Below are 17,284 nucleotides of genomic sequence, written 5' to 3'. Positions count from 1 at the left end.
AAATGGGTGGGAGAGGCGGGGAGAGGAGAGAGCAAAGGCAACTTGGTGTTATCTCCTATTTTGATGCACGAATTTCTTGGAAAGCAGCCCACACGGCTTTTTCCTCCCCTGATTGATTATACTGTAGCTTCTAATTGTGTTGTATAGAATCCAGCTCACTTTGTTTCGACAAACAGTATTTTGTTCGGTCCTCATAAGCCCCCGATGGGCATGGTCGCAGTGTTGAAACTCTATTTTATAAAACAAGGGAACAGACTCAAATGACCTAAGATCCTGTGACACTGAGCGCAGCGTTGGATGGCGAGCTTCCGGCCCTCAGTCTAGAATCGTGACACAGACAGGAATTATTCCCCAAACAATTTGTTGGTCATTTTGGTTTTCATAAATTGCAAAATCACCTACAAATTTCAGTTATTCAAAATATTTCAGGGTAACTTGTATTTGGCTAATAAGAATAGTTTTTCGTTCATGGCAACTTGTGCCTCTTATTCTAAATGAAGTACATTGCAGAAATAATTGGAGCTTGTCAGTGTGGATATGACTGAGGTAGCGTTGGACGGTTGAAGGAACATTTGCTTTTGGCTTAACTGACTCATTATTAAATAAACTGCTTGGCAAATGGTTATTAGTTGCCCAGCAAACTGTGAAGGGTTTCAGAGTTTAATCTCATAAATATAGTTGTCGTTCTGCTTGCCAATTTTCTTTTTTTCCTTTTGGCCATTTATTTGAGGATAATAGAAAACTGCAGTGGAGGAGTTAACTGATTGGTTATCCCAACTCTAATCCCAGTGCAAATATTAGTCCAATAGCTCCATACAAGCTACAAAGTATAATGACAGTTGGCTCCAGATGAAGAAGGCTTTGTTACGTTCTACATTGGGAATGGAATGCCATTAACAAGGGCTTTTTGTCTTTACTCAGAATATAGCTTTTATTTCAGGCTTAATTACAGTACGCTATAGTATAAATTAAGTACAAGGGTAAAGCTGTACTTTTCCAGATCTGTTTGGCCTTACATTTTAAATTAGGCTACACAGGGCGTAGATTTCACGGGGAATGAAATAACAGACTGCCTTCTAAAACTCAGATGAAAGTAAGGGCTTCCTCAAGTTAATGTTAATTCCCCCCCCCCCAAAAATTTGCATAAATTTAAGGCTTTTACCCTCTTCAAAATCTCTGCTGTGCTTTGTTCTTACTGATATTATGATTGCACACTTCTGTTGCTTGCTATCGTGGTGACCAATAAAATCATGCCTTTGTCATCTGACCAGTTTTCAAGGTCACTTTCCCTGAGTGGAAAAGGCACTGAACAAACTGTGGGGAGAGTTGGGTCCTGCTTCTGCCACTAGCTTGCTTTTTTAACTCTAATCAAATTACCTAACAGCTCTGCCCTATTTAAAAGAGAGTTGAATTGGAAGATCTCTGAGATCCCTTTAGGAGACCTCGAATTCTGTGGCTATACTAAGAATACATTAATTTTTTTTTTTTAAGATTTGGAGTATAGATTTAAACTTTTGTAGTGTTTGGAAATATCACTGAAGAATTTCCCCATGATAGTTGTATTTGATTGTGGTGCTTTGTTGGAGGTCTCACAGCCATCATTTCGCCACTAGGAGAATATTTATATGTACAGAATATGTATAAAGCTTGTGTGTACTTGAGTCTAACAGTTCTGGAACCAGCTTTCTGGGCCCATGCTGTGGTCTCTGGTCTTTACCAAGCCTGCAGTTGCCCAAAGCCTCTATGTTTTCCCTCTGCTGGCTTTTTATCAGCACTCCGCTGCCAGTGATGGTAGCTGTGTAAGGGCCCAAGTGGAGGTCAGCAGGGAGACTGTTTTTCTAGGCTCTTTCTTCTGTTTCCCTGGGACCAGGAAGCACAGCAGTGTCATTTGGAGGTGCTGTAATTTAGGCAGAACTGTCGGTGCAAGGACATGTGCTTTATGACTTTGTGTTTGGCTCTGTCAATCTGAGGTCTTGGGATTTATGAGATTGCTTATTAGCAGTTAATTTATTTCTCTCATTCTTCTTTTCCTCCTTAATGCCCATGTTGTATTAATGGACTATAGAATATATGCATAGTTATCTATTTTTCATTTAAAATGTATATTGATTTATTGCTTTGATCTTTCCTTAATCTTGAACCGTCGAATTTTTGATGTCTTGGTATGCCTAGAGATGGGAATGGCTGTGGTTCTTTAGGATGTCCTACTCTCAGGTCCTTTACAAACAAAAAGAAATGGAACTCACAGTATAGGCCACCCAGTGTTGCCTGGTCTTTTGGCCTAGCTTTTGGTACGTGAGATTGTGTGGAGTAAAGTTGCTGTAATCCTTTCCATTTCTAATACTGCTGTTGCTCACACTTTTATTATCTCTGTGGGTTCACAGTTTGGCAGTGTTTGGACATCCGGTATCCTAATAATCCTTTAATTCCATGTGTGTGTGTGTTATATACAGGTCAGTGCTCTGCATCATTTCACAAACTGCGCCATGTGTTAACTGGAAGCCATTGTTCTTACAAGAAACAATGGTTACTGGAATCCTTATCTTGTGAGAGTGTTATGTCATAGAAGTCACAATTATCAACTATTTGCTGGCTGTTGGAACATTGGCTTCCCCTGCTGAAACTGTGTCACTTCCCACCCCCTACTTTTTGCCCTGTCTCTACCCGCTATACCCCGACTCCCATAGTAAGGTGGCATTTACACACAGAGGTCAGATCTGATGGCACAGAACAGCTTTGGACAACTGGCCGTGGACTGTGCTTCTTTGTGTGTTGGAGGCTATCAGTAGATTTTCCTCCGATCATGAGTTTGTTCCAGGTTTTGCTGAAGAAAGATTCAAGTGATTTCATGATTTCTCGAGCAAAGTGTTAATTCCAGTGCCAGCTTCTCTGAGAATGAAGAGAAGAAAAAAAATGTTAGATGAGCTCATTGGTGCTAAATAATTGGTAATTTAAATAAAATTCATACTGTTAAAATGGGCATTGTCATATTCCTCAAAGATAATTTGGTTTCATGTCTAATATACATTAATTAGCTTGGTGAATACTTAATGAGTTCCTACATTGTGTTTAGGCCCATAAAAAGGATGAGTTTTGGGTGTGTATATGGGAGAACAAAGGTAGGTGCTTACTGAAAATTTGATAGCAATTAGATTAGAATACCCTAGAATAAATGTTTTCCTTGGCATCACATGAATGGCATTTAATTCATCTTAACTAATTATTTTCTATGCATGCTGTTAAATTTGCACGTATGTTTTAGACTTTGGCCTTTAACTATATCTTAATCTCTCTAGGTATGATGATGTTGGTGGTTAATTTTTGAGGAGCTAAGGGGGTGTTACTGGTCTGTTCTCTATTCCTGACCATCCCAACTTAAATGCTTTGATAATTTCTGAGATTTGTTAATCCTGTATTAGTTGTTCACCCCGTATTTGTTAATTCTACAGAGATGTGAATGACTGATTATAATTAGTTTAACACCCTCTTGGAGATATTTGTAGTTTTGGAGCAGAACTTGTTAACTCCATAATTATTAAACCCACTAGATGCTAGGCACTGACTTAGGTGATGGGAAGACAAAGAGAGTTCATGTTCCATGGGGAGCGCTTGAACTCGTAAAGGAGTCTTCATTTTTGTGTTGGATTGGTGAGGTTTTTTGAGCTAGGGGTATCTTTCTGCACCTTTTCCTCTGTTTGTCTGGAAATGGTTTAGCAGATTGCTAGGTTCTCTGATGTGTAGTCCATTGAGGCAGTTCTTGCTTTCCAATAGGAATTTAAGACTTGCCAAATGAGTCTGACCCACTGTCCTGCAGACTAATATATTCTATGTGAAGATGGCCTTGAGGTTTTGTGAGAGAGCTTGGTTCTCCGGTTTGTGGTCAACCTCAAAGGTTAGGGATGCTACTTGAGGGCACACTTGGCTTCCCTTAAAATCTATTACATGACTGAAGAATTAATCTGCTTCTTCTGAAGTCATCTGTCTTTTTAGTCTCCATCACCAGGTGACAATGGATTTCATAAATGTGAACGGTCCTTCCTTTTATTTATCCTAAAACCCACTTTTTCCACGCTTCAGGCTACTCTCCCTTCTTTTTACCCAAGGCTTGATGAACATTGTGGTTCATCACCGTACTTGACTTTCTGATTTTTAGACTGTAATCTGTATCCTTCTCAATTTTTTCCTCTAGACTTGCGTTCTCCTATTTTCAGTCTGTTTTTGGTAGCTGGTCACAGAAAACTGAGTAGCATTTTCTTATTCCTTCCCATTCATCAGTGCCGTCCAAGCTTACAGTTTAATTCCTAGGGGTGGGACAACTGTATGTAAAGGAGAAATCATGGCCCTGGGGCCAGGCCAAGTGCTTATTTCTTTAAAGAGAAAGAAATGAAAGAAAGAGAACATCTAGTTAAGCGATTAGATTATGAAATAATGTATAATGATCGTTAAAATATTTTAGCTTGCAATGACTGACAAATGTGAGCAAAGTCATTTCAAAAAGCAGTGGCTACACAAACATGATGAGTGCTGAAACTTGTGGTGGAGGGAAAAGAGCTCCCTGGCTCACAGGGCCTGCGCGCTTCACTAGGATTAGCGACTTTGGCCCAATTGGTTTCACCTCTGATCCTCAGTCTCCCTGTTGGTTCAATAAGGAATCATACTTGATGGCAAAGATTTATTATCATGACCAGAGTTCTATGATTCTTTGTATTTAAAAATTAATTCCTTTAACGAAATTGCTTTTTAAAAATCACTTGAACAAAAACACTAATTACTAGCAAATTAGGCTTTATAATTTAGAGTCAAGTCACTCCGGTATTGTGGCGTAACAATAAAAATCCACTGTAAATTCATAGATTTGGGTACACGGTGTGCCATCTGTTTCTCCTGTATAACTAGTGAAAGAGTTTCTCAGTCTCGAACTGGGAAAATTCTGGCGTATGTCCTTCTCTTCCTGTATTATCTTTATAAAGGTATTTTACTCTATCTTATTAATGTTCATAGATAAGTCAAGAGATCTCATTCCTCAGAGCAAAGCCACTGCCCTTATTTTGCTTTATGCTGTAGTGTTATTTTGTTGATTATTTCTCATTTCTCTTGATCTGCTGTTCCCTCCTTACTCCCCCTGCCTTTCCCCTCTCTCCCTCTCTTCCTTCCTTCTCTTCAGAGGCATGAATTAGCTATGATTTATAGATTATTTTGGAGAACAGAGCTCCAGATATTCACTTTGCCTAATGGTCATTTGAGAGAAGACTTTAGTTATCCCCTAACCATTATCTGACACAGGCTTCTTTCATCTTTTTAAAATTAGATTATGACGTTTGCGGACCTCTGAGCCGTTCCTCTAGGCAGAAGTGTTTCTTTTCCTTTTAATTGAGATTTAAAAAAATTAAAAAACCCCTTTTTGCACTGTTTTACCTAATCTCTGTAATTATGTTGATAGTTTTGCAAATCTTGTTTATTGTAGAAAAAAATTATTCTAGTTTGAGGACATCAGCTTAAAAAGCTGGAAGCTGTAATGTGTGGTTTTTTTTATTGTATCAATGAAAGTATTTTTCCATTCTTTTTGAACTGAAGAATTTTCTAATTAGTGAATTAATTATTCATATCCCAGCTCATTCCTCATCATACGTGGTAACAAATTGCATTTGGCTGTTTCTTGTAGGGGATGGCATTAAAATGCAAGCCTACTTCACTGAAAGTGGTACTATTTTGAGCATTTCAGGTCTCACACATTAAATTTTGTACTCTCATTTGTCCCTTGCCACTTAGCTTTGTAATTATATTCATATGACTTGGTGTTTGTATTTGCCCAAGTATAGTCCAATTGAGGGCAGGATTAGAAATGGGAAATTTTTGGATATTTTGAGGACATATATTTTTAACAAATTAGAGAATAAATACCATATCTATGCAAAACTAATTTATTTTTACAGCTCCAAAGTTACATTAGCTTAGGAATATGTATGATTTGGTTGGAGAAAATTTTCGTTTCTGGAACGCCAAATTTAAGAGTTATCTCATAGTTGATTCAGATAATTAAATATACTAATTGAATTTATTTTTAAGTGTTCTTACATATTTGCTAGAAATGGCTTGCTAAAATGTTTAACATCTCATTTTCTTTTTTCAAAAAGTAAGCAGAAATTAATGTTGCAAGGACACTTATATTTCTGGACTTGCATGGGCTCAGTAACAAAGAGACCCAGCACATACTCATTTTCACAGTAGGAAAAAATGAGTAAAACATTCCCAAATTCAGTACAACTTCAGTTACGTCTTATTTTTTTTTTTTTCATCTCACTTTTGCCACCCTCACAGACTCCTGGAGAAGGTCGTTGCTTGGGTTGAGACACATACTTTTGTTCTTTCCTACGTTATCTTCTTTCTTATTTCGGTTTGGTTATTTACACAATTAATTAGGCTGCTGCTGAAAAAGAAAGACTCTGAAGTACTCAGGGAGAAGTTTGGAGAGTGTTAGGCAAGGTTTCTGCCACTTTTGCAAGAGGATTGTTCCTGGCAGAACCCTAGACTGCAGAATGTTCCCAGGCGTGGGACACGGGACACCACAAAAAAGAACAAGACACATTTCACCTCACATTCTCATCTTTTGGTGATGAAGCCAAATACAGCAGCAGTGCTGAAGGTTGGTCTGGAGGTTTCCAGCAGCATAAATTGGCTGACACAAAAATTCTTCATGTTTTGTTTTTAATGCAGTTCTCGATGTTACTTTTTTCAGTACTTTCAATCATAGACAATTAAATGATCAAACCACACTTGTTGATAGCTGAGCCTTATTCAGAGTTCATAATGGCCAACCTAAGTGCCTTCAGAACCCATAAGGCATTCTTATTACCATTTGCTGAAGAACTTTTTTAGCCAATTCTGAAAGAAAATGGCGCTTCCCCATTGAATTTTCCTATAGTATTTCAACATCACTCTTTTATTCTTTGCTTTCTTCCCTCTCCTTGTTTCTTTTGAAGAAAATACCTATACTAGCGGCTTCTACATTTCCATGCAAAATTCTTTATTTTTTTAGACAGTTTTTGCAGAGTACCCAACTTTGTGACATCATAACCAAGCGCGTAGGCCCTGGGATGTACATTCTCTTCTCTCAGCAAGTAGACATTTACCCATTGTGATTTCCCTGCCGATTTTGAGGGATTTTCCAGACCACCAACTCCCAGGACACTTTACCTTTTATAGCTGCTCTCTCTAGTTTTAAATACTTCTGAACAAACACTGATTAAGGCTATCACAGAATTCATGCTTCCCTTTTCCTAAATTTTTAAAAAATGGTTCCCTGTCTTCAAAATATCTAGACTTTTCCCAGTTCTAATCCTGCCTTTAATTGGACTGTACTTGGATAAACACAGATATGAAATCATATGAAAATAACTACAAAACCAATTGGCAAGGGACATTCGTTGATTCTTTTGTAGGTGGTACAAGTCAGAATATTTGACTTACTCTTCCTTGAGTAGGATTTTCCTATTGATACTCTTATTCTAAAAGAGGCAAGAGTTTGCTGCATATGTGGTATGTAACTTTTTATAATTAAAAAGAATCTCACAGTGACATTTTTCATGATTGAAAATGAGAGTCTAGGAAAATTCACTGCTCTTATAAGAGCTTTGTCAATCTTTTTCTTCCATTTCTTGGCTGACTTTTGAAATCATTAATGTTTTTCTTTTTCTTTTTAAAAAAATTATGCTACTTAAAGTATTGGGTTATTTATGAAGATTGGTTAGGTTAGCCTTCCTAATGATGCCGATGTTATGGAAGTGAGAGCTGGAGAACGACTTTTTGAAAAGAGTTTTTATTTACCAGTTACCGTCATGTCCTTTAAGGAATTCTTTAAATGCTTGGAGGGTGTTGCATGCATTTGAAAGACGTATTTGGTTATATCTTGCATTTGGAAGTGTATGTTTCATTTGATAGTATTTGTAGATCATTTATACTTTTTCCTTCTTAGATTAAGTTGCAGTGTGGAAATGTGCCTGGGAGCTAGATGTTTCTCTCAGCATTTCTCTGAAAGAATAATGCCTCTCCATGCTTGGCTTGAAAGCAGTTGGTTCTCAACCTTGGCTGCACATTAGAATCACCTGGGAGCTTTTGAAAATTTTCCTTCCCAGGCTGTATCCTAAACCAATCTAAATCAGCGTCCCTGGGGCTGGGATCCAGGCATTGGTATTTTTTAAAGCTCCCCAGGCGATTTGAGTGCACAGCCAAGGTTGAGAACTGTTGCTTGGGAATAAAGTTAGAAACAGCGTCTCCTCTCATTTAGCTGCACATGATGTTGGAGCTTGAGTACGTTTGATTTCTTAACTAAGCCTGAGTTGGATATTTTGCCACCAATACCAGATAAAGAAGGATTTATTTAGGATTTACATAAGTTGTGAAAATATGCTAATTTGTTTAAGTATAGTTTCATATTTCGAATTCAGAATCCATTTAAACTGTTCCCTTTCAGTAAGGAAATCTTTCCTTTTAGTGCTTTGTGAATCTCGGGGTCTTTGGGACAAGAAAAACTAGGCTTTAGCCTTTTCCTCATTCTTATATCTTCAAACTCTTTTTTATTTCTCTTTGTTCTGAACCCCTTGCATAAGTATATGTTTAGGCTCCTTATTCCAGAAGGCTTTGAGGCAGCATACCAGGGTGCCTGAAGTATGGCAAGGTGATAAATTAAACACAGGGTGACAGAATTAGGAAAAACACAGGTAGGGACAATGTAGATTCAGGAATGAAGCTGAAAATTCATAGCCCGGTGACCTATACATGTGTTCTGGGACACTCCCTGAGGCAGCAGAGCAGGCAGAGCATGGTAGGTAATGTTTCTGTAGGAGAAGGTGGGTGCTGCTGCCAGGGTCTGTCTTTACCTTTGAGGCTTAGTTAGGAACTTGGGACCCTTGAGATCAGTGATCAATGTGGGTATGCTTACATGCAAAGGAGGAACTGAGACTTTTAACATTTGTGTTATGTGCTGGGCGTTCAGCTAGGAGTTTTATAGATCTCATTTCACATATTTCATGACAATCCTCTGTAGATGGCATTATTAAGCTCCTTTTAGAGAGACTGAGGCTCGAAGACAGTGGATAACCTGCCCAGGTGATCCAGCTGGTCAGTGGCATAGCCAAGCTGCAAAGCCAGCTGTGTCTTACAGTATAGCCCTTCTCTCTGTGGCTCGTTGTGGGTCACATCCCTGTTAATCAGAGTGCCTGCTTGTCCTCAGTACTATTTATAGGAGTAATGATTTTTTTGGGGGGGGACACAAATGCTACATAGTAGTACTAGAAAATCCCTCATGAATATTTAAACAGTTTTTTTTTTGCATTTTCCCAGGTTTTTGTTGTTTTCCACCCAACCCATCATATTTTCAGGGTAGGGTATTCTGTGTTTTTCGTATCCCCCACCAAACCTCATTTGTCCCATATGAGAGGCCTAGATCATGCCCTTGTTTGGTGAATTTGGCTGGGCTGGTGCAGCAGCGGTGTGTGGGAGTCCCTCTGATCTGTCTTCTGCCTGCGTTGCTCCCAGCAGAGGGATGCTGCTGTGGCTGCCACTTCAGTCTTAGCAGATGGAAAGGCTTTTTACTTGCTCCCGCGTTTGGGTTGGTTTTCCCACTCTTGTGAAATTTCACTTGTGATGTGTTTCAGATGAAGCTGCATGAGGAGATCCAGCTCTTTAAGCCACAGGGAAGATTAACTACTGTGCCATAGCCTGGTTTGGCGCTGGATGACATGTCTGGGTCTTATTTCACTAGACTTCCAAGGGAGCCACTGTGTTATATTCCTTGACTATAGTTTTGGCAAATGTGTTGCCTGGATTTCAGAGTTCTGTGAGTTCTTCCAACTTTGACCTCATGTTTTTTTCTCCCCTTGGGTTTTTTTTTTTTTTTACCCTTTCCCATAGTTGTGAAATTCAGAACACAAACACTACAGTCTCCCGTATTTCCAACTTTGCTTCCTACCCCTTTCTTAAGGTCAGACTCAGCTAGGTGGTGCCCCTGGGCCTGCTCTCCTGCTCAGGCCTTCTAACCTCATCCCCTTCATTGCGGCCCTCTGTGCTCTTTCCTTTCACAGTCTCTCCTCCTGAGTGCCTCTCTGTCTGCCTTCTACTGCATTGCCACTCAAAGTCTGGGTTCCTGACTTGAAGCATTGGTATCAGTTGGAAGCCGGTTGGAAGTGCAGAATCTCAGGCCTCACCCCAGGTTTCCAGATCAGAATATGCATTTTCACAAGGTCCGCAGTTGATCTCTATGCACATTCAAGTTTGAGAAGCACTGCTCTAGATCCCACTTCTTACATGGATTATGTCCTAATTACGGGGAATAGAGTATTAGAACCTATTCATTCTCTAGGAAGAATTGGATAAAGAGGTTTTTTTATCATGTCCATTTATTCATCTTTGGGCAATCCTTTTGTCATGTTTAGGGACAGGAACAAATGAATATGTTTAAGAATAAATGGCTTTGGGGCTGGCCCCGTGGTCAAGTGGTTAAGTTCGCGTGCTTCGCTGCAGGCGGCTCAGTGTTTCGTCAGTTCGAATTCTGGGCGTGGACATGGCACTGCTCATAAAACCACGCTGAGGCGGCGTCCCACATGCCACAACTAGAAGGACCCACAACGAAGAATATACAACTATGTACCGGGGGGCTTTGGGGAGAAAAAGGAAAAAAGAATAAATGGCTTTGCCTACCCGTATGAGTGAAGTTAGGGCATTGGGAAAAGTTAGGATAATTTGTTGATAGACTTACCAAGGAAGGATTCAAGTAGCAACCATCATCACTCTTTTGAAAAGAAATGGAAGGGGTAGTTCTGTGGAAATGCTGTTTGATTCAAGAAATATTTATAGTTTTCAAAATATAAAATATAAAAAATATATGTTTGGGCTACTGTAACAAAATACCATAGTCTAGGTGGCTTACAAACAACAGAAATTTATTCCTTATAGTTCTGGAGGATGGAAGTCTGAGATCAGGGTGCCGGCGTGGTCAGCTGGTGGCGGTCTTCCAGACTGCACACTCCTCACTACTTCGCGTAGCAGAAGGGGCGAGCTAGCCCTCTGGGATCTCTTTCATAGGGGCACTAATCTCATTCATGAGGGTTCCACCCTCGTAACCTAATCACCTCCCAAAGACCTGCCTCCTAATACCATCCACTTATAGGTTAGGGTTTCAACACATGGATTTTGGGGAGGCACAAATATTCAGACCATAGCCAAACTATGCTAACAGGTACAAAATGAATAAATTTTGTACCTCTCTAGAAGGCAACTAAATAAAAAGTCTATATATAAACTAAAATAAGTGTTGGATAGGTAGGTAGAACACCTAGTTCTTCTTTCTTTAAGTGTATTTCTACCCTGTTTGTGGAAATATTACTTATTATGGGGGTTCAATGATAGCACAGGTCATATCCCAAGGCGGAGTGACTGGTGTTTTTTCCTAAGGCAGGTTTCATTGTGTCTTTAAGCATTAGAGGCTCTGCTGTGTGGAAAGGCTGGGCAGTAAAATGGATGGCGTAGGAGTGGGGATAGGGGCCCCCTTGCCAAGTGGTGAAGAGAGCAATGATGCTACTTGGAAGCTGAATGGGGCTGAGTGGTCAGACTGACGCCAGTCCACTCCTAGGTCCCCCACCTCCTCTTTGATGTGCCCTCACACTGCACCTGGAGTTGTATTAGTAGGGATGGTATCTGTGTCCCCCTTTTTTTTCTTTAAATCCTCAGGACCTTTAAATGTCCAACTGGTACCTCTAAGACCCAAAACTTCAGAGGGATAGAATTTGGTAAGTTATATCCATAGATTTTCTAAAAGAGTTTCTCTCTCTCTCTCTATCATGCACACACACACACACACACACACACACACCAGTTTGCTCACTATGATGTCTGAGAACCTGATGCTCTAGATAGGAAGTGATTCCAGCCATCTAAATGCAAAGGGCTAAAAAACATGTTTTTCCAGACTCTGTTCCAACTTTGCTTCAATGAAAAAAATTTTCCTTTCATATGAGCATTGATTGTTTATTTGCATTTTGATTAATGATTTGAAAGTTTGGAGTTAGAAAGTAGGAAGGCATTTGTTTACGTTGACTATAAAATGGTGAGAATGTGGAGCACACATACTTTCAAAAAGCGTTATTCTGATTTCTGTGAACAACAGGGACATCAGCTTAAACTGGACCCTACCTAATGCTGCTGGCCCTCAAAGTGGGCCATCCACACAATGAGCAAACGCTGGTGACTTGAAATAGGAGTGGCCTGGGCAGTGTTCCATTTCCCCTTCAGAAGTGTCTTAGGCTATCAAAACCTAACATCAGAAACAGATGGAAACTGGACCTCAGGTTTCAGATCTTGTTCAAAGGACAGGAGTTGCCGAATTGAAAAGTGTCAGATTTAGAAAACCTGTAATCAGTTAATGGATGAGGGAAATGCGGAAGGTTAAGTGTTGTTACATAATAAAGAGAAATTAGAAAAATTAGTGATTTTCTTAGTTTATCCTTGGTCAAAAGCAAGGTATGTATATATGTTACGTGTCATAGTATTTTGGCCAAGTTATCTGACTGGGGTCTTGTTAATTTGAGAATTAAGTAACACTGGGTCTGCAAAGATTTCAGCCCAAATTGGAATATTCTCGTCGGGCAACATTAAGTTAACTCAGAGTTAACTAGACATTTATTATTACTGAAAATACTTACAGGATGCATAAATATACTTTTCTTTCATCATAAATGCATAACAACATAAAGGAGGTTTCTTTGATGACTTAAGTTATTCTTGTGGCTCTTGGACAACACCTTGGGAGTGAGTAATGTGGTTCTGGTAACTTTGATTGAGGGTTAGTATTCGACTGAAGCTTTATAAGAATCATCTGGCAATAAGTTAAAACAACCATCCAAAACCGATATGAACTTGACTATTGCAGAAAAATGTGGTTTATTGAAGTTGCCCATTTGTTTGATTTCAAACCTTTGTTGTTTTATGTCTTTATAGAAAACGTTTTTCTCCACAGCAGTTTCCTAAACTTGGCATATGAAGCATTATCTTCCTGCATTGTTAATATGGATTCAATGGTGACACTTTATCTACTGCAGGACTTCTCAGAGCCCTTGACAGTACTAATATTCCCCATGACTCTTAGAGTGCGATACAGTGTCTGATATTTTCTAAGCTTATTTCACATTACCTGCCAACTCCCCTGCCTTTTTTTTTCATTGATGGAATGTCTACCATGAAATATAGTTTGGGAAATGATGCTCTAGCATTTTCATATGTATTTTCTCATTTACTATCACAGCAGTCCTGAGAAACAGAAACATTTTTTTTTTTGGCCCCCTTTGGATGAGGGAGGAGCTAAGACCCACCAGAGTTCAGGCTGACACCAGGACCCAGGTCTCCTAATCGCTCACTCAGGCTTTTCTCTCTCTGTCATGGCCTTCAGTTCCATTGGGAGGCACTTAGTCGTGGCAGGGCCCTGTGCTGGCAGAGTCGGACAGTATCTGGGTGATGATGCCGATTTGAAGTTCCTCTGTTCTGTGGTTGGTCCATGGTCACCTGCAGAGGCCTTTCTAATTCTAATGAGTTGATGATGAGGGTGAGAGAGTTAGTTCTCATGTAGCTTCTTCGCACTCATGGTTTAGGCAGCCCTTGAGGTATGCTTTTAAGCATGAAAGGTGCCCAGATACTCAACTGTGGTTCACTTGTGTTTTGCTCCCCGATTTTCACTCCATCATGTTATATCATGTTTTTCTCTTTTTATAGAAAGAAATTCAAGCCATGAGTCAGTGCAGCCATCCCAACGTAGTGACCTATTATACCTCTTTTGTGGTTAAAGATGAACTTTGGCTGGTCATGAAATTACTAAGTGGAGGTAAGTGGGTTTTGTTATTGTTTGTTTGCTTGTTTTTTTTTTTCCTTTTTGTGTGACCAAGCATATTGCATAAAACTAGATTTGATCTTCTTACTCCCGTATTTAAAAGCTTTGCTTGGTTTATTATTTGCTTCAAGAACAAAGTCCAGGAACCTTCACATGGCTACTCAAAGCCTTTCACAGTTCGGCTGAACTTCCTAGACTGTCCTGGCCTTCCTGGTGTAGGGGAGGCTCACCGAATACCTTCTGCATCTGATGGCTCGGTGCCCTCCCTGCGCTGTTCCTCTGCCCTAGATGTCTATCCGTGCTTCTCCATGTGCTTAAGTCCTAAAAGGCTACGTCCTCTCTACAGCCACCCCTTCCTCTCTTCAAAAGATTTAATCAGTCTTTCCTCTTTAAACTCTTTGTTTTTAATATTATTCAAGTCCTTAACATATTGCAATATAATGAATTATTTCATTGCTGTTTATTAAAAGTTCTGTGATGATGGAAATGTTCTTTAGCTGTGCTTTCCACTTTCTACTAGTTACTGTGGCTCTTGAACACTTGACCTGTGGCTAATGTTACTAAGGGACTGAATTTCTATTCAATTTTAATTAGCTTATATTTAAATAACCTCAAGTGGCTAGCGGCTATGGTATTGGACAGTGCAGATTTAGATTGTGGACTTCATGAGGAAAGCACGGTGTAATGAACTTCTAACTCATTGAACCTGGCACCCTGGGGGTGCTCAATAAATGTTGTTTCAAATGAAATGGGGAGAAATTTCTGCATGCTAAATTATTTGCTTGCCATGTTGATCAGAAGTGACACTATTTTCATCTTAGGTTAGCACATGGGAAGGGAAGTAGCTTTCCCACTCTAGTCTCAGATCACTGAAGTTATAAAAGCCATTAACAGTTTGGTTTATAAGGCAACTTCACATTCTTGTATTTTATTTCTTTTAATCTTTTAACATCACTAGTTGAGAAAGAATGATAATGATAACCGTTAACTTTACTGGACACTTGCTCTCTGACTAGGTCCTGTTCAATGCAATTTACTTACCTTATTTCATTTAACCTGGACAACACTCTGAATGGCAGGTTGACGCCACCATCCCTGTTTTTCAGGAAGTACACCAAAGCTCCAGAGAGTTAAGCAGCTTGCTCAGGGCCACACACATGGTAACTGTTAGTGTGGGAATTTGTGAGTGTAGGACATGTTGCCTTAAAAGCTATGCTATGCTGCAAATATTATCACCTTCATTATACGGCCCCGAAAATTGAAGCTTAGGAAGACCAAGTGATTTCCTTTGTACCACTCAGCATACCCATGTCTCTCACTGTTTGTATATCTTTCTGAGATATGAAGTATGGTGTAGGAACAGAGGAGAACATTTCATGGTGCCTGGACGGAGCCAAAAGTGACATAGCAGAATTTCTATTGTCAAGCCCATTTTCATCTGCAGACCTAGTTCCAGCTAAGGCTGAATCAGGGAGGCATTTTAACTTTTTTTTAAAAGAAGCTGTCTTCGATCAAGCAGAGGCCCAGAAATGAGATGATGAATGTGTTGTAATTGCCTTGGGTCTGCTTGTGTGGGTCTCGATGGGGAGCCTGGGAGAGCTTAGTTCATTTCTGTTCCCAGTCTTGTCAATCCTATTAGTCACTGTTTCCTTGAGTGGCTACTTTAATTTTTAATTAAAAAGGAGAAGAAAAAAAGGAGAAAAAAAAAAGAGAAAAGAAGCCTAGCTGGAGCCAGCCTGCAGTGTTGAGTGTGGGGACTGCTGCTTGGTTCTGCAGTGGCTGGTGCTGTGTCAATAAGAAGACCTTAACTTAATCTCTTCCTGTGGGGTTCCACCAACTCTGAGGAAACGAGAAATCTTGGTGAGCTGGGGCCCTGGATAGCCCCAAATATTCTGTTCAAGCTGAGGACTTTATTTCCTCTCTTTATTTTTATCTCAGCCTTTTATAAGCTTGAGACTATCCCATCTCCTTTCCTGAGAACTTGATAGAAAATTTCATTGTCTTTTTAAAAGAATCTAATTTAGTCTCCCTGGGCTTTAGGTAAGAGGAACAGGTGTTAAACAGCTTTCCACAGGTGAGGAGAATGTGGGCAAATGTGGACTCTTGCTCAGTTTTCTTTCAGCAGGCCAGAAATGCATACATGCCTGGTGTGGTATAGCCTTAGAAGATAAAAATAAAATGTTTTTGGGAGTTTCGTTTTCTAAATGATCCAAAAATCCAAGAGTCAATGAGTAAGGAGGTGTTTCGTTTCTCTCTGAGGGGGAAAAGATTTGCATTTGTTTTCTTTAATATTTAGTCATATCCAGTCTTTTCAGGAGGGGTGGGTGCCTGGTCTGGTGCAGTAATACTGCATGGGGAAACTCAATCCTCTTAGTTACTCACAGAGGGCCTCGAGCCAAATGCAGGTCCTGAGGTAAGCCATTTGTTAACTTCTCAGAAATGTTGAACCCTCAGGTAATTACAGCTTTTAAAATGACCCAGAGATTTGGAATATTAATTAATATGTGTTGAAACATGAATTCACAGCGCCAAGGATACTAATCTGTTTATAGTAACAAAGGGCTGTGTATTTATTTCATTGTTATAAAAGTGAGTACATGACGCATCAAGTAAATGAAAATAAAGATGGCCTAAAGTCACAGGAAGGACTTCTGGTTATAAGCAAGGATCTAGAGGCGCATGCTTTTTTTCTCGGCTCCTGCCTGTGCTCTAGACGTTAATGACGGTGTTCAGCAGTTCACTGCTGTCTTTTCTCCTGGCCTCCTGTTCCTCTTTTTCAGTTCAGACATCTGGAACCGTCTTTTGAGTCTGTAACCAATTGTATGTCTAGGGAAAAGGGACCAATCCTGAAATGGCCCTGACTAGTCTTCTGGTTCCTGAGCCAGAATCCTCTCCTTAAGTTCACACTGAAAGTGCTGTTATAAACTTGGACGTAGTGTTTCTGGTCATCCTGTGCCATGCAATTGTTTGTATGTCTTGGGAATATTTGTGTTAAATGAACAAAAAGCATGTTTTGCTGTTCCTGTTTAATTTCCTCAGTAGTGGAGCCCTATCTGGAAAGGTAGTGAAGGTGTCTACACAAACTTTTCAATTCTTCTGTCCGTCCCCTTAGGTTCAATGTTGGATATCATAAAATACATCGTCAACCGAGGAGAACACAAGAACGGGGTTCTGGAAGAGGCGATAATAGCAACAATTCTTAAAGAGGTTTTGGAAGGCTTAGACTATCTGCACAGAAATGGTCAGATTCACAGGTATGATTTCTGCAGAGATGTTTAAATTCAGCTGTTTGTATCTTTAGTCCTAGTTTGTAAAGTATATTAAGGAAATACATATTGCAGGTAGGTATCAACATTATTTCTAACTTAGGCCGAATAGATGGGAAAAAAGTACTTAAGGAAGAAACAAGAC

General features: G+C 39.7%; 1 protein-coding gene across 5 annotated transcripts in view; it reads left to right on the top strand.

The window, feature by feature from the left end:
* STK39 (serine/threonine kinase 39) overlaps positions 1–17,284 on the top strand; it is a 278,661-nt gene that overhangs the window by 55,592 nt on the left and 205,785 nt on the right. For all 5 annotated transcript variants that reach the window (XM_070580065.1, XM_070580064.1, XM_070580067.1 and 2 more), the window contains exons 3-4: positions 13,759–13,867; positions 16,986–17,127. In XM_070580065.1, coding sequence (XP_070436166.1) covers positions 13,759–13,867; positions 16,986–17,127 — 251 coding nt within the window. The remainder of the gene's footprint in view (positions 1–13,758; positions 13,868–16,985; positions 17,128–17,284) is intronic.

This window comes from Equus przewalskii, chromosome 17 (assembly GCF_037783145.1).
Source record: "Equus przewalskii isolate Varuska chromosome 17, EquPr2, whole genome shotgun sequence".
Lineage (NCBI taxonomy): Eukaryota > Metazoa > Chordata > Mammalia > Perissodactyla > Equidae > Equus > Equus przewalskii.
This window is presented reverse-complemented; position numbering and strand designations above follow the sequence as displayed.